At 42.8% G+C, this 27,764-nt stretch overlaps 3 protein-coding genes and 1 long non-coding RNA gene across 4 annotated transcripts; 2 read left to right on the forward strand and 2 right to left on the reverse strand.

Annotated features, from left to right (window-relative positions):
• Positions 1-97: 97 nt before the first annotated feature.
• liat1 (ligand of ATE1) lies at positions 98-2,421 on the reverse strand. The gene is made up of 2 exons (XM_079283195.1): positions 2,151-2,421; positions 98-804 (listed from the first exon to the last, which is right to left on the reverse strand). Exons 1-2 carry the CDS (start codon positions 2,260-2,262, stop codon positions 443-445), a joined length of 474 nt encoding a protein of 157 aa, XP_079139321.1. The 5' UTR covers positions 2,263-2,421; the 3' UTR covers positions 98-442.
• Positions 2,422-7,449: 5,028 nt separating this feature from the next.
• LOC306787737 lies at positions 7,450-13,555 on the forward strand. Its single transcript, XR_013772560.1, has 2 exons — positions 7,450-7,595; positions 13,079-13,555. It is a non-coding gene; the product is annotated as an uncharacterized lncRNA (long non-coding RNA).
• A 2,366-nt stretch (positions 13,556-15,921) lies between these two features.
• Positions 15,922-17,770, forward strand: LOC306788434 (trafficking regulator of GLUT4 1-like). The gene is made up of 3 exons (XM_079283971.1): positions 15,922-16,512; positions 16,705-16,831; positions 16,914-17,770. The coding sequence occupies exons 1-3, from the start codon at positions 16,111-16,113 to the stop codon at positions 16,925-16,927; spliced, it is 543 nt and encodes a 180-aa protein (XP_079140097.1). The 5' UTR covers positions 15,922-16,110; the 3' UTR covers positions 16,928-17,770.
• Positions 17,771-17,895: 125 nt separating this feature from the next.
• LOC306787718 (Golgi SNAP receptor complex member 1-like) lies at positions 17,896-27,746 on the reverse strand (the record flags this gene model as incomplete). The annotated part of the gene is made up of 9 exons (XM_079282961.1): positions 17,896-18,344; positions 18,580-18,662; positions 18,895-18,924; positions 23,384-23,458; positions 25,589-25,680; positions 25,814-25,921; positions 26,261-26,336; positions 26,664-26,787; positions 27,704-27,746. 9 exons carry the CDS (start codon positions 27,744-27,746, stop codon positions 18,220-18,222), a joined length of 756 nt encoding a protein of 251 aa, XP_079139087.1. The 3' UTR covers positions 17,896-18,219.
• Positions 27,747-27,764: the final 18 nt, after the last annotated feature.

Here is a 27,764-nt window from a genome sequence, read left to right on the forward strand (position 1 = left end):
GGTTCAGTGATCCTGATTGGGTTTCAGTCCTTAAAGATCAACATTGCGTCTTTTGTGGAAGTGTACATCATTTAGAATCAGGTGATAAACTGTGCTAATCCTTTATTGAGTTTTAACAGGTCCATTGACCAGGAGCAGGTCCTGTCCTCGTCCATGGACAGTCGAGGCGCTGCGGATATGAGTTTATTATCCCCGACAGAGAGAGCATTTCTATCGAGTGCTTTTAAGGCTGTTGAATTGGCAACATGCTTGATTTCTCTTCAGTGCAACCTCTTACTGGCACCCAAATATCTTCACTCGGTGGCACATTGTTGCTAAATCTGTTTTAAACTGCCATAAATAAAGCCTGAGATGAACAGTGTAAGGCCCTCACTTGCTTATTTAATTCAGTCTGTGCTCAAATGCAGTAGTGACAGGAGCCTTTTTCTCTCCTCTCTCTTAATTAAGGAACAGTCTGTCTCAAGGCACCCTGGGTTTCTTTTAACAGAGTGTCTCTGTGTGCAATGTAACGCTGCCGCCTGTTGGCCCTGTACAGCTCCAGCCTCTTCTCCTCGGCCTGGGGGTCCTCCAGCACTCCCTCCCACCTCAGGCTCTCCCTGGCCTGGGCGCTGAGCGGCCCAACGCCGCTGGTTTTGGTTGTAGATGTCAGCAGAGCTGGTGAATCCATGGGGTGTGTTTTACTCCTCCGGCCGCTGCCAGCGAGTCGCTCCCCGTCCTTTTGGCCGGATGCTCTGAGCTTGGGCAGCTGGCCTCGGGGCTGACCTGGACTCTGTGGGGGCAGCAGGGACACAGCCTGAGGTTTCTCTGTAGGGGGAGGGGGGGACATAAACATGTAGGTTCATGCTCACTGCCAAACAAAGCTGAGGGTTTATATTACCAATGACTCCCTCTGGAGCTGGAAGGCTGATGGCTTGGTTTACAGTACTGAGCTGTAATAGGACAGTGTGGGGAAGCGACACTGGGAGCCTATTCTCTCTGAACTATTCAATCCCGTAGAGAATCCATTACAGCACCACATGATCCTTATACGGTACTTGTGTTTACATTGTGTACAATTACAGTGCCTTGGTTTGAACTGCCAAAGCGATGACGCATTAGGGTCAGTTCAAATGATTGTTTTTCCAACTCTTGGTTCAGTCTGTGCTCGTTACGTCTGTAGCATGACATGATATAAATGCCTGCTGTGAGTGAGGTTTTTAATGATGTGTATTAACATATATTTCATGGCCTGCTTTTAGACAGTGTGTTTTAATAAACGATGTGGCACAATAATTACATTTTCTTTAGTGTAACAAAGCCTCGAATCTATTTTTTTAATTCCTCAATTTTTGTGAGGGCGATGAATGAGGATGTTGATCCCTTTCTCTCAACTGTTGAAAGAAAATGAAGAACAAAATATTAAAACATTTTAAATTCTACTGTTACAGACCATTAAACTGTCCTGTTAAAGGCAATAACAAAAGGGTCACTCATAGTGACAAACGCAGAGGATTATATCTCGTGATTTTACAGTTGTTTTGGCTTTACTCCTTTGTTTCACTCTCAATGCTCTAATAGTTTTGTAAAATCATAGATTGTGAAGAATGGTGCTTTTTTTTATTGTTAATTCTTGCTAATACCTCAACAGCATTTTTATTTTATTTTTAAAGGCACTGATCATCTGTTACTTTACACCGATGGTGGAATGTTCCTGACTTCTTTAGTTGAGTATTACTATTTTACGCTGTTTAAGACTTCTGCTTCATTACGATTGAGGGGCAATCATTGTGTTTCTTACTCCACTTCATCTGTTTGAAACTTGTAGTTTCTGGTTTTATTGAATTGAACATCGATTAAAAAATATGATGCATTGTAACAGATAAACTACCAAGTGTGAATAAAGTAGTTAAAATTAGCTCCACCTCAACCACATACAACATCAGTGATCAGTAATGCATTACCAATAATTAAAGCTGTAATACAACATTGACTGTGGCCCTTTTCCTACACAATTCATTATTTTACTTTTGAAATATAATATTAATTGACTGAAAATGCGTTCGTATTTTTGACTTTTACTTGTAATGTGTTATTTGTATATACAGTAGGTGTAGTGCTCCTTGTAATGAATGGATCTAAATACTTCTTCTTACACAACAAATTGTGTTTACCTGTATTTTCTGTGGTGGAAGCAGTTACTTTCTTTCTTTTCTTCTTCTTCTTCGTTTTATTGTCAGAGCTCCTGGGTGGCTGCAGCAGCTTACAGTCGTTGTCTTCTGGCATGATGTAGTCTGGACGCACAGAGCTGGTGAACAGGTCTGTGCGAGCTAATGTAACGGAGACACAGAGACCTCTTCGTTTACGCACAAGTAGCGGGGCTGATCCAGCGAGTATTGGCAGCTTTAGTCCGAGTGAAGCCGCTTTATTTCCCGTGGTATAATATCCCTTTGTATGTTGTAATTACCTCTGATATTTAGAGTAGTTTGTTCCGGGTCACGCACTTCCACGATCACGCTTTACTGCTGCGTTGCGACGCCTCTCCATGGCAACATGACACACCTTCTCAGAGAGGATAAAGGTGAAGATGTGTGAATGCAAACGTGTTGCAGACAAAGCTACAGTCTCTCTTCATTCATTTAAGATGTAATGTTTGGAAACGGATACAAGAAAATAAAAAAACACGTTCAATAATAATTATTTGAATAAATAACCGGAAACCATTTTACAAACTATGACAAACGAAAACTCTACTTCGTGCCGATGGTGTACCGTCATGTACTGACAGCAACACATACATGTTGTGATCTGTAATGTCTGGATTCCGCCTTCAGACTACCTCCACAACACCACTATTGAGCAAACGATTGATCCCGACGTGATTTGAACACGCAACCTTCTGATCTGGAGTCAGACGCGCTACCGTTGCGCCACGAGATCCTATACGGTGCCACGTTGTCACAGCAAATACATCAAAACATGACGATTGACACGTGTCTAAGTACAGAACAAATACAAACAGAAGCTGAACAAACGTAGACATAAATACATTTAACCACAATGTAGCTCTATAAAGCCGATAACATTTCACACATGGAATATCGATAGAATGATTTGGCAATACTCCGATTGTAATCAGTGCATACAAATACAATTGTAATTTGAAGTTTAAAAGGAATGGGTGTCAGTTCTCCTCCATTCTCATCCTTTTTCTTTGCTGTGAATGTTTTTTGTCTGTACTTTTATTTTTACAGTCTCGTTATTGAGCTTGATCTAGGTTAGTCATCACTAACGGGATAAATAGCAAGCGATGTTTACGTCATCACTGGGGCAACCCTACAGACACTGAAGCCCTCTAGTGGGCACCAAACAAACTCGATCCATCCGAACTGAACAGCACTGCAGGCTTCCTGTCGTCACTGAAATGATATATCAACACAAGCAAGAACACATGATCATCAGATGAAACCAGAGCAGTGTGAGAGCTGTTGGTCTGAACTATTTTAAGGCCTTAGATGAATTTTGCCAGTGGTCCGTCAGTCATCGATGAGTTCTTTGAGTGAGCTGGGCAGAATAAAACTGACCTTTGAACTACAGCCACAATAATAAAGAACAAAGAAGAAACGATTGCAGTCCACAAGGAAGAATTACAATAATATATTTAGCTTCTGCTCTATTTCATTGCTATCATGACATTTGCTTCTGAGGGAATCAGTTAGGGTCTGCAAAGGTTCAAAATGAGACGAAGCAACTTACAAAAAGAGAAACAACACAATATTATTTTACAAATGAAGATGCAAACTCATAAGCAATGAAAGAAAATGCACTGTAGCTCTATTTACTACACTCAAAGCAGCCTCAGCTGATCTGGTATGACCAATAGATGGTGGCTATTGTTTGATGAAGTTCACTGTTTACTGTAAAGTTCTATCGTCTCACTTAAATCATATTTAAACCTGCAATAATTGGGTCGTAGGCCACATGGGTGCAGCAAAAACAAGCTGCAAATGCAAAAGTGACTTAGTTGCCATCACATGCAGCAAATATACGGATCAACTTCAGCATTCATTTGGGGTCATGCTTCTGGCCAGCTGATGAATTTAAGTCCAATATGCACTCTCCCTTTCGCTCTCATTTGGTCCAACAAGTCCTGATGGAAATATGTGTTTCTTTAGCTGCTAAATGTTCCACTATGTCCACCTGCTAGTGAACTAACTGTGTCTGTCTGATGTTTTGTGCTGAGCAGGTGCCGTGTGTTTTTACTGTTGCCTGCTGCACATGAAAAACACCATAAAAGTATAAAGTAAAGGTCTGTGGAGCATAGGACAACTGTTAAGTCGGGTGCTCAAGAATATTCTGGGTTTGTCACTACAATCAAACCTTTTTGCATACAGGTCACGTGATCCATGACATACACATATTGATTATTGCAGCTTTATCGTCAATTTCATGGCAAATACACCACCCTCATTTTAAAAAGTGTTAAATATTGTACTGTTGATACACTGTTTCATCTTTTTTCTATTATTAGTATCTTTATAACTGTATCAAAATCAAAATAAAACATTTCCCTGAAACACAGCTGAGTGCTAATGTGTTACTAATGTTCAAGGAACTTAATGCTATTTGTGAAACCATGTTCTTTTAAATCGCTGCATGGGGTTTTCATATGTCACCTCAGACAACATCCACAGCACGCAGCCTGATATTTCCCAGGGAGTTTCCATCCTATTCCTGTCCCATAGAATCCAGCCCCCCCCCCCCCCCCCCACTGGTTCCTCAGTACAAAGTCACATGCATGCACACACAGAAACAAACACACACACGGTGAGTTGATTACCTATAAAGTATTACACACAATGTAACCTTACTGTTAATTAGGAAACTAAACTTGGTTGCTGTGTTCCGTCTTGCTATTAACACACTCAACCACCAGCGCTACGAATAGTCTCAAACAAGTCTGTCTTGCTTCTGCATTCCCCCCCCCCCCCCCCCCCCCCCTCCGCTGCATATCTGAGCTCTTCCAGGAAGAATTACAGGAAGAAAAAAACAAAACAAGTCCTGATGCTGAGTCAGAGAGGACACGTACCATTTATTTATGCAGTAATGACAAAGTTCACAGTGAGACGCAGATATAATACGGGCGTGTGTGTTTGTCTTATTATAAAAGTGACAGGATGTCACAAGAACAAAATCACATGTCACATGTTTGTACAGGTATAACACATTTACACCAGGTATAACACATTTACACCTATTCTAACTCTTCACACAACCTTTGACCCACAATTCAGTTTTCATGTGTTTTCAATACCCCTTCACAGCCACTGACGGTGTGACGGTGTGACTCGCACGCTCCTCCATCTGGTGCAGACATCTTTACACACACACACACACACACACACACACACACACACACACACACACACACACACACACACACACACACACACACACACACAGATCTTGAGTTGCAGTAAGTGCACTTTCATCTGCTTGCAAGACCGTTTTCAACAACAGCTTCTGCAGCACACGCCAAATTAGATTTTGTTTGGAGGGAACTTGTACATAAAAGCCTTAGAAATTTGAATCCAATCAGGGTGAAGGGAGGGGGTTTAGTCTGTGGGTTTAACCTTGCTGGTACACCTCCAGTCACTCCATATGAATAGCAGTAGGACATACGATCTTCAGAGAGCAGTTACATCATCTTACATGGTGAAGCCGGTGATTGTGTGTTAAAAACGAAGAGCGCAGCTAATTCTTTGGGCTTATTTGACGTGAAATTAGTAAACACATTTCTCCACAGACATTTAAACCATAACCAACTATTTGACTGTTGAGCTATTTATAAAAGATTCCCAAATATGTGCACATGCAGGCTATGTGAGAAAAAGCAAAGGGCACATTTTTAGAGGCAATAAGCTACGCATACCAAACAACACATGATGAATCGTCTTTCTTGTATTTTTAACACTGATCCTACGTAATAATGCCTATTGGTGTTATGATAATGATTAATGATTCATAATGACTCAATAAGGACTGTTGAATCAGATGGCAATGAAGGTGAAAATGAAGTGAATGACATTTTCACAGAAACAGCATCCAAATCAGTCAGACTGATGTTGTTTTTACTAAATCATATCTCTTATATTCAGTGACAAAAAAATGTATGAAGTTGTTATAAAAGAGGACGAATGAGACAGCGGGTTTGGTTTGGTCTGATGAGGATCTGCTGTGTGAGCTCAGCGCCTCACGTGACAGTAAAGAAGCAGCTTCTCAAAATGCAGCAACCTTATTAAAGCTACAGTGCGACAAAGCTGCGGTTCACAGGCCAGAGAGAGACAGAACAAACGGGACTGGCCACGTGAGTGCCAACACGTTCACCTTGACCTGCTGATCCTTCCGGAGGCCGTCTGCAGACTCATGTGCTGTCTTAACACAGCTCAATGCTTGTGCGATTAGTTGCAGGTCCAAAGTGAAAACTTAACGGCTGCTTTGTCATGAAAAGTCATTCTGAATCGATTAAATGTTGACGTTTCATGATTTTCATTCTACCCGAGACTTTCAACACAGCTGAATCAGAAGCAGAGGAGTATTTCAGCTGCACATGTCGACTACGGATGCTGACGTCATCCAGGTTTCTGAACACGGCTAGATTCATCTGCTTTGGTGCCCCGAGGAACACATACATTAATTAAACATGGAGGCACAAAACTGAAAAAATGGAAGCCTTAACACAAGATTTTGCCACAGAGGGCCTCAAGATAAATGAAACAGGACTCATGTGGTCATGTCTCTCTCTTACAAACGACATGTTTAGTTCATTAGCAATACAATTGCTCAGTTAACAGGGGTTTTGTGGCTACACAGCCGCACTTGGTCTGACCAGTAGCTAGTGGTGGCTAACATTAGCTAATGTCAGCAAACTTTAGTTATTACAGGAGGAACATGGTCTCCCTTAATGAGCTCCAACGGAGACACTCTTTATGGTCAGACTTAACTTAAACTGTCTTGTTTTAAATGAATAAATCCTCATAGAGCTATTATTAAATCAGTTTTACACATACATATATTACCACGCCATCATTTGTATGGTGTCGCTTAAAAACACCCTGAGCACTGAGCTCCCTTTATCTTTGCGCAGCCCGTGAATTATCGATAACAGGTCACGCACGCACTGTGCACGCATGGCGCGTGGGCACGTCAGAGCCGTGCAGATTGTGACGCCCGCTTCTCGTGGCTGCTACGTCATTACGCTGCCAGCTGATCGGAGTGGGAAGCCGGTGTGCGCCTGAGTTGGGAGTGTGTGAATTTGAGAGCGAGAGAGCGAGAGAGAGAGAGAGGGAGAGAGGGGGGGGGGGAATGGGGCAGGAGTTGTGTAAAAGGGGCTGAAGTCCTGCGCTGCCTTCTCTACTGCCGCTGCGCCGCTTAGAAAAGTAGACTCCCTACTAGCGAAGCCTCAAAAGAAGATTTAAGCTTTTACATCCTTAAATACCTCAAGATCCACGTTTTCCACGACACACCCTGGTGAAGGTCCAGGACTCCGCCGGAGCAGCGGTGCAGCCCGAACTCCGCTGGACCGTCCAGATGCAGGAGCGACCCGGCCGGTGGTCAAGGTGGGGCGTATTTACTGGCTGCGAGGCTGTCTGTGCGTTTCTGCTGGCTAAACGCTTCTTCCTGTCAGTCTGATTTAGCCTGTGGCGGCTTCATGACCCAGTTTGCGTTGAGACGGCAACTGGGAAAGCAGTCCTTAACATTGTTCAAGTGAAATCCACCTCTTCAGGTCTGATTTCTGCGTTACAGCGGCAGCTTTCTGCCTACATCTGCGTCGTCAGATTGCGGAGGATGTAGAGTTGGGGGTTATAGGAGTTCTGGTTTCAGGCCTGCCTATGTGTCATGTATCACATCGTCCAGGCCCACTGACACAGAGGACCTGCTGTGGATTATGGGCACATTTAGAAATGTGACCACAACCTCCCAGCTCTTGCAAACATTTCATCAACATTTAGATGATTGACCCAGTGAGGCTTTGTGAATATGCTGCATGGAGTATCTGCACATGCAGGCTGATGGCAGCTAAAGAGATGCTTGAAATGTGCTTAAAAAAAGTCCGAATTGTGTCTAAATGAACGCAAAGGAAGAGCAGAGCCAGGAAATGCACACAGACGTCATGTTTTCAGTGCTTAAAAGATTTACGGATGTCTTATTACATTAGCCTTAAGATAATTCATTCAGGCATTTCTGAGCAGGTAACAGTCAAATGTTGTATTATAGTCTGAAGTGTGAAGTCAGGTCGTCCAAACGTGTTAGAAAGTGTCAGTGTTCAAAGCCCCTTCAAATTTGCTGAGTTCATTATATGCCAAGGAAAAAGCCTGTGCTGAAGTAGGGGATAGGTGAAAATCAGGAAGATAATTAGGGGCCGAGTCGTTCCTCAGAAATGCAGTGACACCAGGAGTATCTGGCAGCTCCTTCTTCACATGAAAGATAAAGACAAGCATATGCTGTTGAAACTTAAAGCAGGTGATGTAACAAAGTATGTAGGCCTCCGTGTCCCCTCAACGCATTTACATACACACCGTCTTTTACACGTCTGTAAAACCTTTTTTTTAAAGCAAAGTGCAGTAATGTATAAGTAATCTGTCTCTGAGATAATAGTCAGGAGGGGCAAAGCTTGCTTGTAGTGTACGGTGGAGCTGGTCTTACATAATTGTACAGCCAGAGTTCAGTGTGCTGACAGGAATGCGCAATAGGCTGTGTCACGAGCTGCATTTGTGCCATTGCAACCCGGAGTGTGACATAAGCCACCCCTGTCAATGAGGATCACACGGCAATGACAGGGCGTCGGTGGGGAAGCAAATCGTCTTCCCTACATGTGTCGTTTGTCCTGCATCCAGGCAAACATGTGCAACCTTTTTATTGCCTACATTTGCAGAAATGTAGCCATCTTGCTCAACTTGGGTTACACCCTTCATTCCTATTGCGTGCCTTGTCATGGGAGGATGGGGCAAGAAAGGTATGCGTGATGAAGGTTTATTCCGGGAAGAAAAAAAAAATCCAGTTCTTTCAAACACAATGGCACAAACTGCCCGAGGACAGGCTTACGGGCCTCATACCGCATGCTACCATCTCCCAGGATGTCGTGAGTTCAGAATGGCATTCAGCTGTTACTCTGAGCAAGTAAAACAGCCCACACCCTTTTATTTGTACTAATCTCGGGGTTAAAGTCAGATAGTCCTGCAAACAGCCAGCAGCAGAGCATAAGAAGAGGCTCCCTGCGCTGTGATCCGTGTGTTGCCAAAGCCACCGCCCTTTCCCTGTCTTTGTCCCAATTCCCATGTCTAAAATGATCAGTCTATATTGCAGACTACAATCTGGGGCAGTAAACGCTCTCCAACCGGGCCACACCCAGAGGAATGCACCTGGAGTAATATATGTAAAACGTCTAATCATCACGTTTCCCTTCACACAGCCGCAGCAGCAGAATGTAAATCTGCAATTCTGGCCTACCTCATCTCGTCGCCTTATTTAGAATTCCCCTGAATATGAGGGGGCTCGAAGCAGGGACAGAGGTTTGACCCACTCTCTATCATAATGGTCTTTTTTTGTTTTTCATCTTCAACAGAAGTGCGCTGCTTCTACCTGTTTGCAGCTCATCTGTCTTTTGTTATTCATCTATTTCCGTAATATTCAAGCTCCCGAGATAAATGAATCTGTTCTTGCAGCTAAGGCTCAATCAGGTCAATAATCCCTTCTTGCATTGTACGTGGTTCATTCACACCCTCCTGTGTGCAAACCATCATATCCATTCCTCCCTGTTGTGGCAGAGAATGCACGTCCCAGATAAGCTCAGTCTTTTGTGTATCAGACTGTTGTGTTATCTCCTTTTACACCGCTGCCCCATGTATAAAACCCTGTCTCAAGGCCTTCCACACTGGATGTCAATGGGCTCAGTCTGACTCCCCCGCTCGGACAAGGCCAGAGAAAGAAAGGGAAGGAGAGGGGGAGGTAGAAAAAGAGAAAAGGCAGAGGGGAGGTGAGGGTGAACCTGGCGATGGCGCCACGTCTGCCTCGTCCGGTGCAGACCAGCTGTAGACGAGTTGGAGGGGAGAGGGGGGGGAGGATAGCGGGATGGAAAAAGAGGAGTGGAAGAGACTGTTTGTTAATGTGGATGTACTCTGAGTCCACAGCGGCCGGGTGGAATTTTTAACATACGCAGCTGGAATGTCAGGAATGCAGGACAGTCTGCTCTGACCGAGAGAAAGAAAGAAAGAGGGAACAGACAAGACAGGAAAGCCCCAAAAAGAAGAAGAGGAAGAAGAAGATATACGGGAAAGAGTAGCACAGTAATAGTCAGGGGCTCATCACTGCCCGTCATTGTGAACATAAAGATACAGTCACTGTTTGTGGAAGGAGTGGCACGCTATGGAACAAATAACTTATTCAGTTGGAGGCAGCCGTAGTCGGCAGTTATGACTGTTAGTGGCCCTGTGTGTGGCCCGAGGACTTGTACTGTACCTCCTCCTCCCTAAATTCATTCAGACCAGCAGGGCAGGCAGGGGGGGGGGGCGGTTGCTGAAAGGTAATCAGTCGACCTATAATGTCTCAACAGCTTTTGGACGGATTGCCACAACGTGTGGTTCACACATTCATGTCCCCCTCAGGAGGAATTGTAATAACTGATGATCTTTAAACTTTTTCATCGAGCGCCATCATCAGGTCAAAAACGCTGCACTGTGGTTTATGACCGAATAACTACAAAACTACCGTCATTCCCATCAGCCTCAGGTTAGTGCAATTCAGCAAATATTAGCATGCAAACACACTAAACGAATATGGTGAACATCGTACCTGCTAAACATCAGCATGTTCGCAAGTTGACGTTAGCATTTTGTAGTCCCGAGTCTGAAGACACGTTGCACAGCAAATAAAAGCCCTTCAAACGGTGTGCAGATGTATCTGTTTTAATTCTGCTAGATATGGCTGTATATGCATGTCTTTCTAATAACTTCTAATATAAAATTAGCCTTTAGCTCACATCACCACTGTGTCTAAGTACAGCCGCCCCAAGGCGCGCTAGTCTTGTTTCCTTGTGGCCAACCGCGGTACTGCAAACATCCTGTTTCCCTCTTTGACCACCGTTGTACCGTGTTTTTTTTTTTTTTATGACTTCTTTAAAACTGTGAACCTGGACTTTTTAAGTAGCACTAAAAGTAAATGTATTACTCTTTGTGTAATGAGTTTTAATATTTGTCCAACTATTCAAACCCTTCCCCTTGCATGACATCGTGGGAGGAGGCACGAATTATACACGTGTGCAGTGGATCACAAAAAGAGGAAACAAACCAGCCTTTCCGTGTTACTGCCGTACGCACTGGTGAGCTCAAAGTGTGTGGCACAAGACAAGTTTAAGTGCCAATGAACGTTGCCTTTCAATCAAACAAACTTTAACTATTTCCGAAAGATAAGCACGGGGTGCGGAGGTCGGCTGCGTCAGTATTGTAAAGCAGCAAACATGTCAAACCAACCAAATACTGGTGATGTGGAGACCACATGAGGGAGCAGGCTGGCTTAGAGAGGCGGTACCGCCACATTCGGCCAGCGAGCCTGCAGACTCCTGAAAGGGGAGAGCTGGAATCCTGCAGGGACGGCAACTTCCATTGGAATCACCAGCGCCATTTTGTATCAGTTATCAGTTCCAGGACTCGCTAAACTAACGCGTGATTGTAGAAGATTAACAAGACCTTGCTTTAAAAGAAGGAAATAGAAGGAGAGAAGAAAGGAGTAGTAGATATGACGATGGATACATGTCGTGTCAGTGACTCACAAGTCGGAACAGGCCTCTGCATGCTGACTCACACTGACATTTGTCACGTCACGAGGAAAGTGTTATCAGGTTTTTTCCGTGTACAACAGGTATATGTCTAAATAGAAATCACTCTCTGGTTCTCTCAGGATGATTCTGAAGTCAAAGTCCAACTCAAGTGTGAGACAAACTGATTTGTCCGTGCAGCGGTGTAAAGGTACTGTTGCCCCCCCCCCCCACTGTTCACAGTCCACTGGCCGTGGGACACTCAAATACCTGAGAGATTATTCTGGTTCTCCTTACTGCAGGAATGTACAGCATGTGTTACTCATCATCAACCAGATGAAGTGCAGCGTGTCCTAAATATCTCAAGATCACCACGAGATTAAATTCTTTGACGGCAAGGAAAGCACAGACTTGGTGTGGGCAGATTTGTGTTTCAGAAAACGCTATGATCAACAGTGGAGGAAACAACGGGGGCAGATTTTACCGTGAGGCAAGGTGGGCAACTTCCTGGGGCCCCCAACTAAAAGGGCCTCTAACAGCTATAGATTTATTATATTTAGTTGTTAAAAATATTGACTAATGCCGCTATTCTAACTTGTAGCCCGAAATAAGTTAGAAAAGACCCTCAAAGCACTTGCAACACAATTATATACGACTCACTGTGTACTTCTACTTCAGAGGACAACATTGCAGTTCCACATTTACCTGACAGAGAAATGTTACTGGTTACGTTGCAGATAAGTTTAGTGTGTTTGAACCACTTACAGGCTTCAACATGCAGAGAACAGGTGTAGCTGCAGCTTTTCTCTCTGGAAACATCAGAACATTCACTCTATTAATTAAGACTTCAAAACGAACAGTCCTCATGACTTCTGAAAGGATTCATGTCGAGGCTGTCTACTCCTCGTCATCGCCCTCTCACTCACGCGTTTGTAACCATGGTTACTGGGGGGGGGGGGTGATTTTGAGCATCATAATAAGAGAATATCTAGTAATATCTTGCTGGCACTGTGTAACGTGCAGAGCTGAGCAGCTGATGCGTGTATCCCTCATGGTAATCGGAGGCATGATCTTGTGTGCATCTTCGCTCTTGCATATCGGCTCATTTCACCCACTTACTCACAGCTGATCGCACACTCTGTGGCTCGACTGCACCCACTTACTGTGTGTGTGTGTGTGTGTGTGTGTGAGAGAGCCTGTGTGCCTGGCTGCAGGCCAGCTCATACCCACGCTACCGGAGCAGGAAGTTTAGAGGGGAAGTTAAAACAATCTCTTCTTCTCCTTCTGCAGGAATATGTGAGCCCAAAGCAGATGAAGGAAGGAGAAGGAGTCGCTTTTTAAAGCCGGCCGTCCGTCACTCCAGGCTGTCTGGTTTCGAACTCTCACGCTCTCTGGCTGACTCCCAGAGCTCCCTCACACTTGGCCCCAAATAGCTGACGCACAGCAGTTCTTCACTGGCAAGCTTTATGTTCCCGTACACATGCTAAAGCTGCCAGCTGAAGAACTGCTCTGGTCAGCTCAGCCCCGGATGACTCAAGAAGAGGAAGCGGATGGGGGGGTTGCTGAGAAGAAGACTGAGGAAGGAGGTGTTTCTCACGCTCGGTCAGACCGGCCACTGTTTATAATCCTGTTTTAAACAAATGTAAGGTGTATTTTATTTTAGGCAATAGAGAATGTTTATTTTGTGGTCTTTTTCCTCACAAAAACCTGCTTCCATGTTGTCGTGATGTTTTGGTTTCTTACAGTAAAGAACAATATTTTCTCAGACTTTTTTTTTTGTTTTTTTTGTTGTGGACAAAATAAAACTCAAACCAGCACTACAGGCTCTCTTGTCCAAAAATAACAGCGCACACAAAGAAGCACACAATAGATTTATGCAAGAATGTGTCGCACTGATCCCCTTTTAACTTCAAAGTCTCTGGCCATCCCATTAAAGGGGAGCAAGAAAGATCAGAGTAAATTGAGATGTTCTTCAAATGTAAACGTGTCCTCAGATGTGCAATAACTTCTGAAAGTGGTGTTTGTTCTCACATTAAGTCAAGTCAGCAAGTTGACATTTAGCCAGGACTGAATGAATTATTGTTGTTGCATAAAAGATGTGGAACCAGAGGGTGAACATTTTTCTTCAGGGCTTTAATGCATCACCGGCTGCTTCAATGGATTCCTTCACAAACTACCAACTTTCCCAGACTGAGGAAAGACTCACTGGATGTGAAATAGTCTTCATAACTGACCAATATCCACGGCAATGCTCCTTCTTTTTTATTTATTTGGCATCAGCAGCAGGTTAATTGAGTAACTGTATTGCTGTAACATGAATTGGTTTCATAAAGGAAGCAGTTTATTTCAATCACGTGTTGTCAATTATTCATAAAATAGCCTGATCGTCATATTTGTTAAATTAAATGCTTGTAGTTTTCGAGTGCACTGTGCATTCAGCTTTTTTGTTCATAGGCCTGATTGAGCTTTGTTGGCTTGCGCTGCCAAGAAAGAACATCAGGAAACTGAATAGATAATAGTTTGAGTCAGTACATGGACAAATCAGGGAAATAATCTGAAACTGGAGTGTTACTGTTCACATTCACTTTCAGGGGTATTGGTGTTTTCCCCAAACGCACCACTAGATGGCATGATAATCTGTGCAAAACTAAACTATAACGTGGCTGAGGGCGCCATGTAGTCTTGCGTCACTGAATAAAATCAGACTGAATTATGTGGATTAACCAACCCTGTATCCTAAAAATGACGTTCTCCCGAAACTAAAATGCATTCTCAATTACGTTTGACCATAAATGTATTTTCTCCCTGATTATGTTTGTGTTTGACGTCTTACAAAATACGTTTCAAATCAACATTTTGACATTAACCTTTTTTCCCTCTCCACCACCGCCTCTCCTCCCTATTATGCGGTCAGAATACTACCGCAACACGCCGCCCGTCTCCAGCAGAAATGCGCTGATCCACGCACGGGGGGACGTGGTTATGGTTCGGGTGTAAGGACAGGGTTAGGGTTAGTAAATAAAGGCAGATCAAAGGAAAATAATAAAGAGTAGAGTATGGCAAAGATATGTTGATTAGAAACGTATTTGTAATACGTCAAACACAAACGTAATCAGGGAGAAAATATGTTTCAGGGAGAAAATACGTTTATGGTCAAACGTAATTGAGAATGCATTTTAGTTTCGGGGGAACGTAATTTTTAGGAGATAGGGCTCGGATTAACATGACATAAAATATGTGGTGAAATTATTTAAGTAAAATGGGATTTAATTATCAATGTCTTTGATTGGAGGTGGTAGAATAAGTATTAATATTCTATTATATTATATTGTCAATATCTATTGTACTTAAAGAACCAATAAATACGTTTGCTTAAAATGGGGATCTGAATACTTTCTTCACCACTGATATATTCCAAAAGGTAATATGTTTGTTTTGTCAAATCTTAATCTGCAATAACTAAAGCTGACAAATAATATAGTGGCAATTAAAGTAGTATAAACTAGAAATAGGCATATATACGTAAAGTAAAAGTAGCCTAAATGGTTTTAAGTAGTTAACCAATTATTTGTGGTCAAATAAAGATTAAAGGGGCGAGAACGTTTAATTGGGGCAACTTGTAAAGTTTGAATTCCTGGGACCAAAAATAGCAGAATCAGACTTTACAGGTGGACCTCGGTCGGCGTGCGTGTTTTGAGAGGCTTGTGGTTCATGGGGTTTACCTTACGCCCTCTACATCTCTCTCTCTCTCTCTCTCTCTCTCTCTCTCTCTCTCTCTCTCTCTCTCTCTCTCTCTCTCTCTCTCTCTCCGTCACACAGCCTGTGCGGTGTCCTACATGCTGATCCAGCTGATGCCCCCGCGCGTAAATGGAAAGCTTTTACGCATCGCGCGTGTTCACTTCAAAATATGTTTTATTGTTGTTTTTGCATTGTCACACGCCTCGCTTGGTGCATAAGTAGGCCTCCGACACTGGGAATGTGCTGTGGATATGTAAGGGATGCGGTAATACCTCACTACATAATAGAGAAGGGGGGCGGGGGGGTAAAAGGCAAGGAGTGCGTCCGGACGCTCAACGCCAACTAAACGCGAGAGGAACTCAGACATCAATAACATCTCACTCATCAATAAGACATTTTGATGGAGTTAGACTACTTAATTAAATAGGTTGCCTTGAAGGTATTGGACTCCCTGAATTTATAATATTTAATCTAATGACCCCCAATGGAGAACATCTGAAGCACGACTCTTCAGCATCTCCATCCACAGGAAAGCGTCTCGGTCAGACAGATAACACAACTGGGAGACTTCTTATCTTTCAGTGATGGCTATCAACACGGATGCTGCCTTTGGGAAAAGCGCGCTCGGCGAGAGGGAAGTTTCCAATCCCAGCGACTTCCAGGACACGGAGAAGCTGCTGAGCGCCGCGACCACCGAGCCCACGGGGCAGAGCAACCCCAAACCGTCCGACTCCTTCTCCCTCAACATCAGAGGGAGCGTCCGGTCCCTGGATGCGGACCTGAACGGACACAGATCACCGTTAAAGTCGGGCTCCATCGGGCATCTGGCGACCCCACCCAAATCCTTGTCCCGTCTCAGCCTGGGCCCGCTGCCCTCCACGCAGCCGCCCGGGTCCGTACCGCCGAGTTTCCTCTGGCTCGCCGTGCTGTCCTGTTTCTGCCCCGCCGTGCCGCTCAACATATGTGCTTTGTGGTACGCGAGTGTGGTGAGTGTTACATTTCTTTAAAGCTTTGATTGTGTTCATAACAACACAATGCAGACTATTATCAATCCGTCTGTGCTTGAGATGAGTATATTCTAAATACGGCTGTAAGCTTTTCAAACACTACAGGTGTTTTGCTTGTGCTGCGTTTATCATGAATTGTTGATCACCTCACTCCCTTTCCTTTCCCGTTAGTCGAGGTCTGTTCTTAATACAGGAGATATTGAAGGAGCAAGGAAGTATGGGCGTCTGTCTATGCTGCTCAGCTGTCTGGCGATGCTGCTGGGTGTGGCTGTCATCATCTTCATAGTGTTTACAATAGGTATGAAAGAAACACACACACATCAAACTCATCAATAGTGGAAAGATGTGTAACTTAATGTGTCTTTTTTTCTGCTTCTAAGAGACCCAAAAGTGAACTGTGGGACGGGAAGGAGTGGCATTTCACTTCTCAAATTTGCACAGAAGAGAGGTGGATGAATGTCATTTTGAGGATGAAACAGCAAAAAAAGCTGAAGAGACTCTAGTGTACACCGTATTGCTTTTTTCCTGCTATGGACCAAAGAAAAGAAGAAAGGAAAGAAGTCGCAGGTTGTTTCTTTTTTTCCCGGCAACACTCACTTCCAATAACCCCACAAACTCAGGAAGAAAGGAAGGAAAATGAAGGCTGCACATAGTGTCGGATTGTCAAGACAGCACATGCTGAGGAGAAAGCGCAACTACTCATAGTCCAAACTAATGATGCACTGAGGTACACACCCGCCTGACACACAGACAACTGGACGGCACTGTCATTTGCTTATTATAAAAAAAGACATCATTAGATCAGAGGATTTCCTGAAGACGAAAAAAAAAAGAAGATACATCACTAAAAAAAAAAAAACCACACATATAGTAAGTACGTGATGTGAAGATAAATCAGTAAACCCTCTTGTGGTCAGACAAAAACAAAAGACATCAGTGCACCTCTAGTCTGTAATGCCGCCACTGCCTGCCCTGTTTCTCTTTACATTTGCATCTAAAGTACGGACTGTGGGAAGATGTATATACTGATTTCATACACTGTTTACATCAAGTTTAAAACTCCTGTACGTTTATCTGAACAACGCCCTGCTGCAGTCATAGTGTGATGTCTTGCTTTGCGTGCTACCATGATAAACTGATCGGACTCTCCTGAACTGCCTGGATCTCTAAATCTCATTATGTTTACAATATACTGCAAGATATGAATGGGGTTGTTCTCCCTGTATGCACTGCTCTTGGCACTCTGATGTTGATGTTTATACATTTATACTGTATGACTGGTTTACTGTGCCATAGTTCTGCATGTCAGAAATAAACTTGAATGAGCATGACAAACTTGACAGTGAGCTCATCACCTTTATTTTATTAGGCGCCGCCGACACGATATAAAGAAGTGTGACATCAACAGTTTCAAATTTCACAAAGATTTTTATAAAGAGTGAAACATTAGAATAGGATATAACCAGCAATATACAACACCAAAGATGGAAACTTTATCATAAATCAGAAAATAAATAAACTCTCCAGTCAGTTCAAATCATTTTGTTTATGTGATATACATTTCTTTTCAAAATAAAATCCTTTTTTCACTCTTTGAACTGTTTTTTAAGGAGAGTAAATTAGAATATCAAGTATTGAGATACAATGAATATATTCGGTTCTTTTGTTCTGATGGAAGTAAAGGAATCAGTGGAAAGTGTAGAGCAACAGGAGTATGGTGCAGACGCCGATCACCCCGCCTAGAACTAAAGAGTCCCGCCTCTTGCGCAAATTGATTTTCTGGATGAGACCGTTGATGGCGGGGAAACGATCTGAGGGGAGGTGTGGTGAAGGAAAATAATAAAGATCCAAGTCGGCCTTCCCTTCCTTTGCAGTGAGCAGGAGACAGAAAATACATCATCCGAGCTCTAAACACAACCAGGAAGAGGAATAAATAGAGACTCTGCAAAGTCTACCGTCGTACTTACTGTCAGACCAGCTTCAGACACAAAACAACGTAAAGAAGGTGGGGTGAAGAGAAAAGGAGGACGGGCGATTAAAGGATACTGGCCAAAGTTGTGACCCTGGTTTGGATGGACTTCAAGATCCCACGCTGAAATGTGATGTTCTCTTTGGTAGCTATGGCGATGCTAGAGGAAGAAGAAACCATGAGGGATTAGTTGGGAGGAAAAGAGGCATCACATCAAGTTTAATGTTTCAGCTGATGAGCCACAAAGTAGGCTGGTATGCCGGTCTGTTTTAATAGGCCTGGATGTGCTGCATTTGCTTGTGATGTGTGTGTGTGTGTGTGTGTGTGTGTCTTTACTCTCACCCTTGACTGAGGGAGAGTAACAGGAGAGTGAACGGGGCGATAAAGCTTACCTTATTGCGTTGTCAATAAGACTATCTGAGCTGTCGACATGAAAAAGAATTTAAAAAAGGAGAGAAAAAGGATAACATGTTAGAAACCTTAATTTATAGACTTATACAAACAATTACATCAACTAAAATCATTTAAAATCTAACATTCATCAATTTTAACAAATAACCTTGTGATATAATGTCAAACACACGATATATATATATTTATATACATATATATATACATATATATATATATACATATATATATATACACATATATATATACACATATACATATATATATATATATCTATATAGCTCTTTGGGTGTATTATCATTAGAGGAGCACTTCCTGTGAACGTCAGGATGTGATTGGACGAATCAAACCCTCACCGAAGGAGAAGCCAGTTAATCCCTACAGTACCACTGCTCTCACCACGGATAGAGAGCATGCATCTCAGGACGGTAACCCGACGCCTGTGTTATTCGTTTTATGTGCATATAAGCAGAGTGGACAGAACACGCAGGAGGTTTACATCAGCCGCCATTAGCTGCTGAGATAAGTGGCGCACAGAAACATGAAGTGTTCAGTCCAGAGCTGAGCAGTCCATATCAGGTCAGCAGTGCGCATCCCGAGAGCGAAAATCAATACTGCGCTTTATACTTCCTCCTCATCTATCCGCCCGCCTCTCCCACTATCCATCTACTGCTGGCCTCAGCTTTTTCTCTCTGTTCTTTACAGGCGAGGCAGCTTCTTGCTTTTGTTTGTGTTCCCTTTTTATTATTCTTTATTAAGTTACTACCCTTTTTCTAGCTGTAACTACTTTCCTACTTCACAAAGTGGTCCGATCACTGGTTTGTAAACCTGGTTTGGCCTACTTGGCTTGACGGGGGACACTGTCGCAACAGTTCAAAGTTTAAAGATACAAAAGTCAATCGGAAATGCATTTCATGAGCTGCAGATGTCTACGTGCCTGAGCGTGACGGTCAGCTGAAACAAATGTATGTACACCTGTAGTTAAATACAAAGATCACAGAAAAATATCTAAACGACATTGTTCATCCACAGCAGATCCTCTCCCAAACAACATCGACTCTTCACAAAAATAAACAGCAAGTGAGGCAGAAACCCAACTGGCAGACTTCTGTGCTGCTGGCTTTGAAAACAGAGCGAGCTGCAGGCTGGACCTGGAGCAGCACGACGGTCCGTGCCACAGACGGATCCTTTTAAGGGAAGCACTTCTGGTTAGTTGCGGCTGAGAGTCTGAACAACAGTCAGTTATGCCAGAGAGCTAATGGTTCACTGTGAAACGCATCAGGACTGCCCGTCGCTACGCTAATACCACAAGGCCACACATATAATTGTGCTCGTGAATTTCTGACTTTTAAAAATAAAATGGTGCCTCTGGGCACTAAGAGAACATGCTTATAATAAATTACTATTCCTGCCGCAAAGCTACTGACAAAAATATCAAATATCCACAACATTCAAACCACAGAACTCAATCTCACTTTTCAAATAAATCCAGAGAAATGAATTTTCTGGCGGCGCCATGATGAGGTGGTTTTACGATTGACGATGTGTTGCTGTAACTCTTTGGAACAAACTCTCCCCCATTTTAGATTGTGTGGCTATGAGGTTATAATCTGGATCAATAAATGATCTCGTGAAATACAGAAATGGAGACAATGTCTCTCTGGGTGACATCAGCGACATTCATGTTTCAGGAACAAACCGCGGATGCATCGGAGGGAGGAACGACTACACTGTGACAGGTGGGAGCTAATCATGGTCAGAGATCATTACAGGACATATCGATGTGAGCACGATTAACTGTTTCCAATCGCTCGTATTTCAATAGGAGGAATCGCAGCCAAGTCCAATGTCGGTAATATCCACGTTAGTGTTGGTAAGAACTCAGGATCCATTGGTTCAGGGAACCGTATCAACATCAGCTGAGGTAAGAGCCATACCTGCAAACTCATGAGAGGTGAAAAAGGTGACAAGCCCAAAACCCTGTCGGGGGGGGGGGGTGTGCTCCGAGAATTTCATTTTAAATATGAGCTTTAAAATGTAGCATTCTGGTGTACTTTGAGAAGAAAATTAAGTGATGACATTTACTTTAAGCAAAAAACAAATGTATTATTCTGTTATTAATCACTATTTCAGCTCTATTATTATTATTAACCTTTATTTAGACAAAATCCATTGAGACCGAGGTCTCATTTTCAAACGTTTTGGTCAAATAAAAACAAAGATAGCAAGAGTAGCGAGAACCATCGCCTGTACAAATGAAGTGATTCGTTTTCATTGAACCCTGTTACTGTATGTCTTTATATTAACTTCCACTGTTACTGTAAAGCTGTTAGAATTGTGCCCTATCTTCTATTTGCAATTAATATGCATTCAATCCAGTTAAATTATTTAAATGAAAATGATAATCTACTCTGGCTGAGGTAGTTTATCAAGAGTAAAATAATAGCTGTGATCTATACACACCTCTACATTAGCAACCTGCTGAAATGAAGGTACAGGCACCTTAACCCTCTCATTACTTCAGGGTTCTTGAGAGCAACGTGGGACTGTGGGACTGTTAGTCCACTGGCTGTGGTCATCACAGTGAACAGTGTGATGAGAGGACATGTGAGCCCTTGTTGCTGTAGTTCATCTCCTTGGAGCAGAGGCTGCATTTATCATACCCTGCCTTATCAATGCATTTAAAACACTGTGACAGCAGGAAGCTGTACTCACGTCTGTTTAGACCTCCACCTTTATCCAGGCCCAGCTCCACCTTTAGCCAGGCCCAGCTCCACCTTTAGCCAGGCCCAGCTCCACCTTTATCCAGGCCCAGCTCCACCTTTAGCCAGGCCCAGCTCCACCTTTAGCCAGGCCCAGCTCCACCTTTAGCCAGGCCCAGCTCCACCTTTAGCCAGGCCCAGCTCCACTCACAGCTCAGCCCTGCGTCAAGCTGCGCTACAGACAGCCTACTCTCCCTGAAGCTCGTTGACCTCATAATCTCATCAGTATCTGGGCCTCATGTTTCGTGGTCATGAAAGTTATTCTGACCACGAAACCCAGCAAGTCTGAACGGTAACGGAACATAACGTAATTTAAACTTTAACGGAGGGAAATGAAGATGCTGTAGACATCTGAACGCTGATTGGCATTGTACGTGACCAAGTCAACTGATTTAATTGCTGCACTTCTTTTAATTTGATTCATATGAAGGTGTCAAATAAAGGTGTTCAGCATCTCAGTGGATAAACACAATACATCCATGGTATTGATCATAAACCAAAGCATTAGCAATAAAGAGACGTAAACATATGGGAGAAATGTTAGACAGCACTCCATCATCACAACACCAGATATGGGAATATATTTTGAGAGAATGGTGTCCATTCCTCATTAAAACACCTAAAGACAGGGCCCAATCAGAGTTGGCTGAATCAGATCCTGTCTTCACTGTTCTCTACTGTGTTTTGTTCATCTCAGCCTGCTCATGTTGCAGAGCGGTTATCCTTTAGGGAGGTCGGGCTCTACACTTCTCACATAACACAGGGACAATTAGAGCGTGTGAATGTGAACAATTATATGGCCCCAGCAGAGCGAGCGACTCTAAAATCTGACACCGACGTTTGCAAAATGCACTGATTTTCATAACTAACTTGGTTTGATGCTATCAAAGCGAATTAATGTTGATTCTGAAAGTGTCACAATTGTGTTGAACATGCAATGACGACGAAGCATCTTATCTCATCAACTCGATGAGAGAACAAAAACAAACGTTTGTCAGGCGCTCTCTGCAGAATACGCTTGACTTCTTAACACCGCTGTACAATGGTGAGCATTTCTGAATAGCTCGTGTAAAATAAGGAATATCCGATTTGGTAAGTTGTCCAGCTGTTATCAGATACATATTTAATCAACATTCAGGTCAATATAAGTCGGGCTCTGCATTGGCAAGTAAAGGACTCGGATCCGGGCCCAAATAAAATAATCGGGACATCCCTTTTAAAGCATTTGGTTCTCTTCCTTTTTCCTCTTTTCTGTTGTGACGACTAAATTGCTAAACGGTTCCAAACACATTGGGAACATTGTTGTTTGACAGCTTTTTCCTCACCACATCTCCTGTTTGACTTCTGCTCTTTCATTTTCTGTTTGTTTATCTTCCTCTACTTGAGTGCAGTCATGAGAAAGTGCTTGAGAAGCATATTATGAAGCCACAAGGTAACGTGACTAACGCCACGTCAAGTAAACGATTAACATGCATATGTGCATGTACACATGACCACACACTAACACGAGAGCACAGACAGTAACACCACACTGCCCACTCACTCACTTCCTCAACTACTCTCACATGCTAGTTTTAGAAGAAAGGCTACACTGGTTAGAACTGAATTCACTCGTGCACTAAATATTCAATAAGGGGGGTTTTGGCTGTAGCCCGCGGCCTTCTGTACTAGTGGTTCTAAGTGACATGTGTTATAAGAAATCTCTTACTTTCTGAGATGTTCATGTTCCTTCAGGATGAGCTCAGTCCTTCTGTTGTTCACTCCTGCGCTGCTCTTGTAGGACCTGAGTAAGAACAACGGAAGAGAGAGAAACATGAAATGATGGGGAATTGGATTGACAAATAGCAATAAGATGCAGCAAATGAAACACTTTTTTGGGGTAGATTTTTGCCTTTATTTGACAGAGACAGTCGAGAGCCAGACAAGAAATGAGGGGTGAGTGAGTGAGGTACGACACGCAACAAAAACAACGGTCCCGACCAGATTTGGACTGGGCGCGCGTCTTTTGCACGAGGCCACTAGACGCCCTAATGAAGAAAAATGTATATAACATGACTACGAGTCTACAGCCATGCTAGCAGGTCTGTGAGGCCGTATTCAGGCATGCAGATGTGAAGCAGGTATATTTACCATGTTCACCATCTTAGATTAGCATGCTAACATGTGCTAATTAGCATTTACCCCAAAGTACGGCTGAGGCTGATGGGAATGTCATTTGTTTTGTATTTGGTCAACGAAGTATGAGACAAACTGACATTTTGGCTGAACAATGGTGCTAGATGAAAAGTTAAGGGATCACCGAAGCTATAACAATTCATCCTCAGGGAAATGTGAATGTGCCAAGTAACACATTCTGGCCAGATGTTTGGGCGAAATCTGGCTCCGTTTGGTGGTGCTTCATGAAAACCTAGAGCAACACATTACCCTTCAAGCAGCTTTGCAATTGGGCACAGAAGGAATCGGCACCAAAAACAAGTTTCCCGCCGGTCTTTAGTCTGAAAGGGTAATTCACTCCCTCCTATTAACGGATGCCTGGATGCTGATTATGTACTTCCTGCGTTAAGGCTTTTAAGTGATTAGCTCTGCTTAACCCACAACTCTGTGCTCCATCTCTTATTTACACCGTCCCCTCCCTATTTGGGCTGATCATCAATTCATCAGCCATTATTCTCCCCCCTTCACTGTTCCTCCATATTTCTCACCTCTATGAGAATAATTAAAATGGACTGTAATCAGTCAACATCAGATCAGGACAATGTGTCTCTCTCTCTTCCTCTCTGTGTTTCTCTCTCTCTTCCTCTGTGTTTGACAGTCTTGCGCTCCCTCTCCTCCCCTGATGAAGCATTTCTCTGTATCAGTCAGGCCAGACGTAACCACTCTCCCTCAGTTTGGGCTGAATGAAAGCCTTGCGGTTTGATTTACTGTAGAAGGCACTTAGGAAAGAGATCCCTAGAGAAAGAGAGAGATACATACACAGAGAGCGATAGAGAGATACAGACAAAGAGAGCGAGAGAGAGAGAGGGCGATCGGCTAATAAGAGGAGGTGCCTCTTATTAGCCGATGAAAGATGATGGAGGGAATGGAGATTATCAAAGGGTGGGGGAATTCAGCAACAAGCTGGACATTTCTGCCTCCTCCTGGTTAAACATAACATAGCAAACATCCACAGAGGAGGAGGGGAATGGAAGGAAGAGAAAGAAGGAAAAGAAGGAAAGGAAGGTTAGGAAAGATGAAAATTTAAAACATAGTAGTGAAAACCCAGGGTTGGAAGGACCTGAGGATGGAAAGATTGACTGTGCCAACATGAAGCAGACTTAAGAGAGTACTCCAACCAGGGATTTAGTATTGTACTTCCATAAAGTTGGGAGACTTACGAGAGTAAGACGGTCAAGAAACGGTCAAAATGAATGCAATGACTACCCCACTAAAAGATAAAAAATATATATTTATCAACTTTTTTTTGTCTGAATCATATTTGGTGGAGCTTTTCAAAGGCTTCAATATAATTCATATGCATTTAGAGCTGAACACATGATGATACATTTGACCAGATCTAAATATCACTGCATCCTTATCACTCACTTTGAGAATAAGAGTGGATTCAAACGTTTACATTCAGTCTACAGGAGAGTCCCAAGCATACAGGTAATAATGGTAATGTAAAAACAAGATTGAGGTTCGGAAAATAAAATTGAAAAGTTCATATTTCAACAGAGCAGTATTGGGGTAACTACCTCACATCAATACCCAGCCAGTGACATTAGGAGAGGCTCAGCCAATCTTTCATCAACAGTTCCTATCTATAATACTCAGATGTCCTACACAAGACTAAATGGAGAACACTGTGATTATATTGTATTTACTAACATTCTACAATGTATTCTATTGTCAAGAGATGGATTAAGGTGCTTACTCAATGTCTCTGTGAACAGAGCCGAGCAGATCCTCTCGCTCTCGCAGGCTGAAGAAGTTGCTTTTGGTTTTGTGGAACTCAAGAGTATAGTCCTATGGGAAAAACAAAAGACAAAAAAAGACTAAAATGTACGACAGTTTCACAAATGTTTCTTCTTAAAAACATAGAAATAACTTAAGACAACTCACAGGTGGAGCTGGAACACTTTTAAGTACTTGTATGTACCTGTAAGATGTCTCTGTGTCTCTGTAAGGTGTGCATCAATGCTGCGTTGTGCGATGAAGCCCCCGGAGTGGTCGTGTATTCTGCCATCTTGTCATTGACTGCAGTAAGCTGCAAAAAAACATAAACATAAAGCATAAAATGCAAACAAGTCATAAAAACAATGATTTTTTGGGGGGGTAAGAGATCTTAAAACCACTTCGTCTAATCAGACTACTGTCAAATGAATTTCAAAGTAAACGTGAATGTATTACAATAAGCATAAAACACAGGAGCTTTGGTTGGCTGCTCACTTCTTAATTCTATTGCAGAACATTTATGATGAACAAATTCGGCATCACATCAATTCCATCCCCTGGGCTTGAGGCCCCAACAGCTGTTTGTGAAGAGGACCCTAACACCCTTCAACGATGACTGTTAGTGACCACATGTGTGTGATATTGGACTTACACCGGCCAACAGCTGCTCCAGCTCAGTGGTCATGGCCACGAGCATGTTGTCGTGAGATGAGCCGACAGAATCAGACCTGATTTAAGAATGAGAGGGAGAGGATGCTAAAGTTCAAGCTCATTTTCTTTTGTCCTTCAAAATATATAAAAAACAGTTGTGCAGTGTACAGACTAGAACAGCACAATTAAAGAGGAAAATGATAACGAATGATATTGCTAATAGTTAAAAACCGTCAACATCACATTACTTAACCATTGTGCAACATCAGTTATTCTGTCGAAATGTAAAAACAATGCGTTGTTAAATACAAAACCATGTGTTTGGTAGTCAAAATGAGGTTCTAAGTTCTATATCCCAGGTCAGCCAAAGTAAGAGTTGTTTAAATGAAGAGCGGCCGGCTGACCTGCTGTCTCTCGTCCGCTGGTCCCGGCTGCTGCTGCTGCTGCTGTAGCTGGTGCAGAGCTTACTGAAGGAGACCAGCTTGAGGTCCAGCTCATTTTCCAGCTGTCGGGCCTGTTTACGCAGATCTGAGTGAGGAACAAGAAGAAAAAGAAAAGAGTAAGGCATGAAAGAGACAAGATAGAAGGCATCCTATAGGCACCAGAAACAAAATCACTCCGCACAGCAGACTGATGCTGAGGCTTGACGTTGACACTGTTGCTATTTGGTTTGCAGGGCCATAAGGTGTATGAACAAGGAATGTCATGTGTTTTTTAGATGGCAAACAATACATGGGCTTGAGTATTTCACCCAGAAATGAATTTACAGCATTGGGGCGACAATGCTGTCGTCAAAGGGACACTCTCACTTTTCAGTAAAGGTGTTGAACTTATTAAAACTATTGTATAAACTATAAAACAAAGGACTGAATCTTCACTCATTTACCTTGCAGGAGGATTAACGCTCCAGCTCGTGTGACAGTCCCCCAATTAGAACATGAAAGCAGTGGTGAACAGTGTTTATTTTTAATGAGTTAATAGATTTAATATTCAAAAACGAATGACAACAGATGCAAACATCTCTGCGGGGTTAAAGATTAAGAAGTAAAACCAAAACAATGCCTTGAAAGTTCACAGTTTGTTTTTCTACTGTTCACACTTAACTTTTTCATGTAAACAGGTAGCAGAGAGTCAAACTGTCAACTGAAGTGAAACAAACTGAACAGTTTAACTCAGCTAAAAGGAGAAGCTACACTTAAGATCGCAGTGTGATTGTTGATGGTTGACAACAGCTAATAAAGTTAACTTTTTAAGTTCGACGTCCAACATGCTAACATGTTAGCTTGTAATCAGCTACATATATATTTATATCAGCGGTGATTTAAAGACGGTTACCGTAACGTCTCAGAACATATTTAACGCTTTTAATCTAAATCGGTGAAGAACAGTAAAAGATGGACACACGGACAGTTGTTTGAAATCAGATGCTGGAACAATAATTTACCTTCCCAGTAGTTGCTGCTGGTTGCCATGTTTGTTGTTGACATGTCATCTTCGGCCGTGAA

This window comes from Melanostigma gelatinosum (genome assembly GCF_949748355.1).
Source record: "Melanostigma gelatinosum genome assembly, chromosome: 14".
NCBI lineage: Eukaryota > Metazoa > Chordata > Actinopteri > Perciformes > Zoarcidae > Melanostigma > Melanostigma gelatinosum.

Excerpts from the sequence above, each read along its gene's own strand:
- liat1 (XM_079283195.1), bottom strand. The coding sequence starts at position 2,262 with ATGCCAGAAGACAACGACTGTAAGCTGCTGCAGCCACCCAGGAGCTCT. Across the intron at positions 805-2,150 it reads TTCCACCACAGAAAATACAG|AGAAACCTCAGGCTGTGTCC; the intron begins GTAAACACAATT and ends CTCCCCCTACAG.
- LOC306788434 (XM_079283971.1), top strand. The coding sequence starts at position 16,111 with ATGGCTATCAACACGGATGCTGCCTTTGGGAAAAGCGCGCTCGGCGAG. Across the intron at positions 16,513-16,704 it reads CTTTGTGGTACGCGAGTGTG|TCGAGGTCTGTTCTTAATAC; the intron begins GTGAGTGTTACA and ends CTTTCCCGTTAG.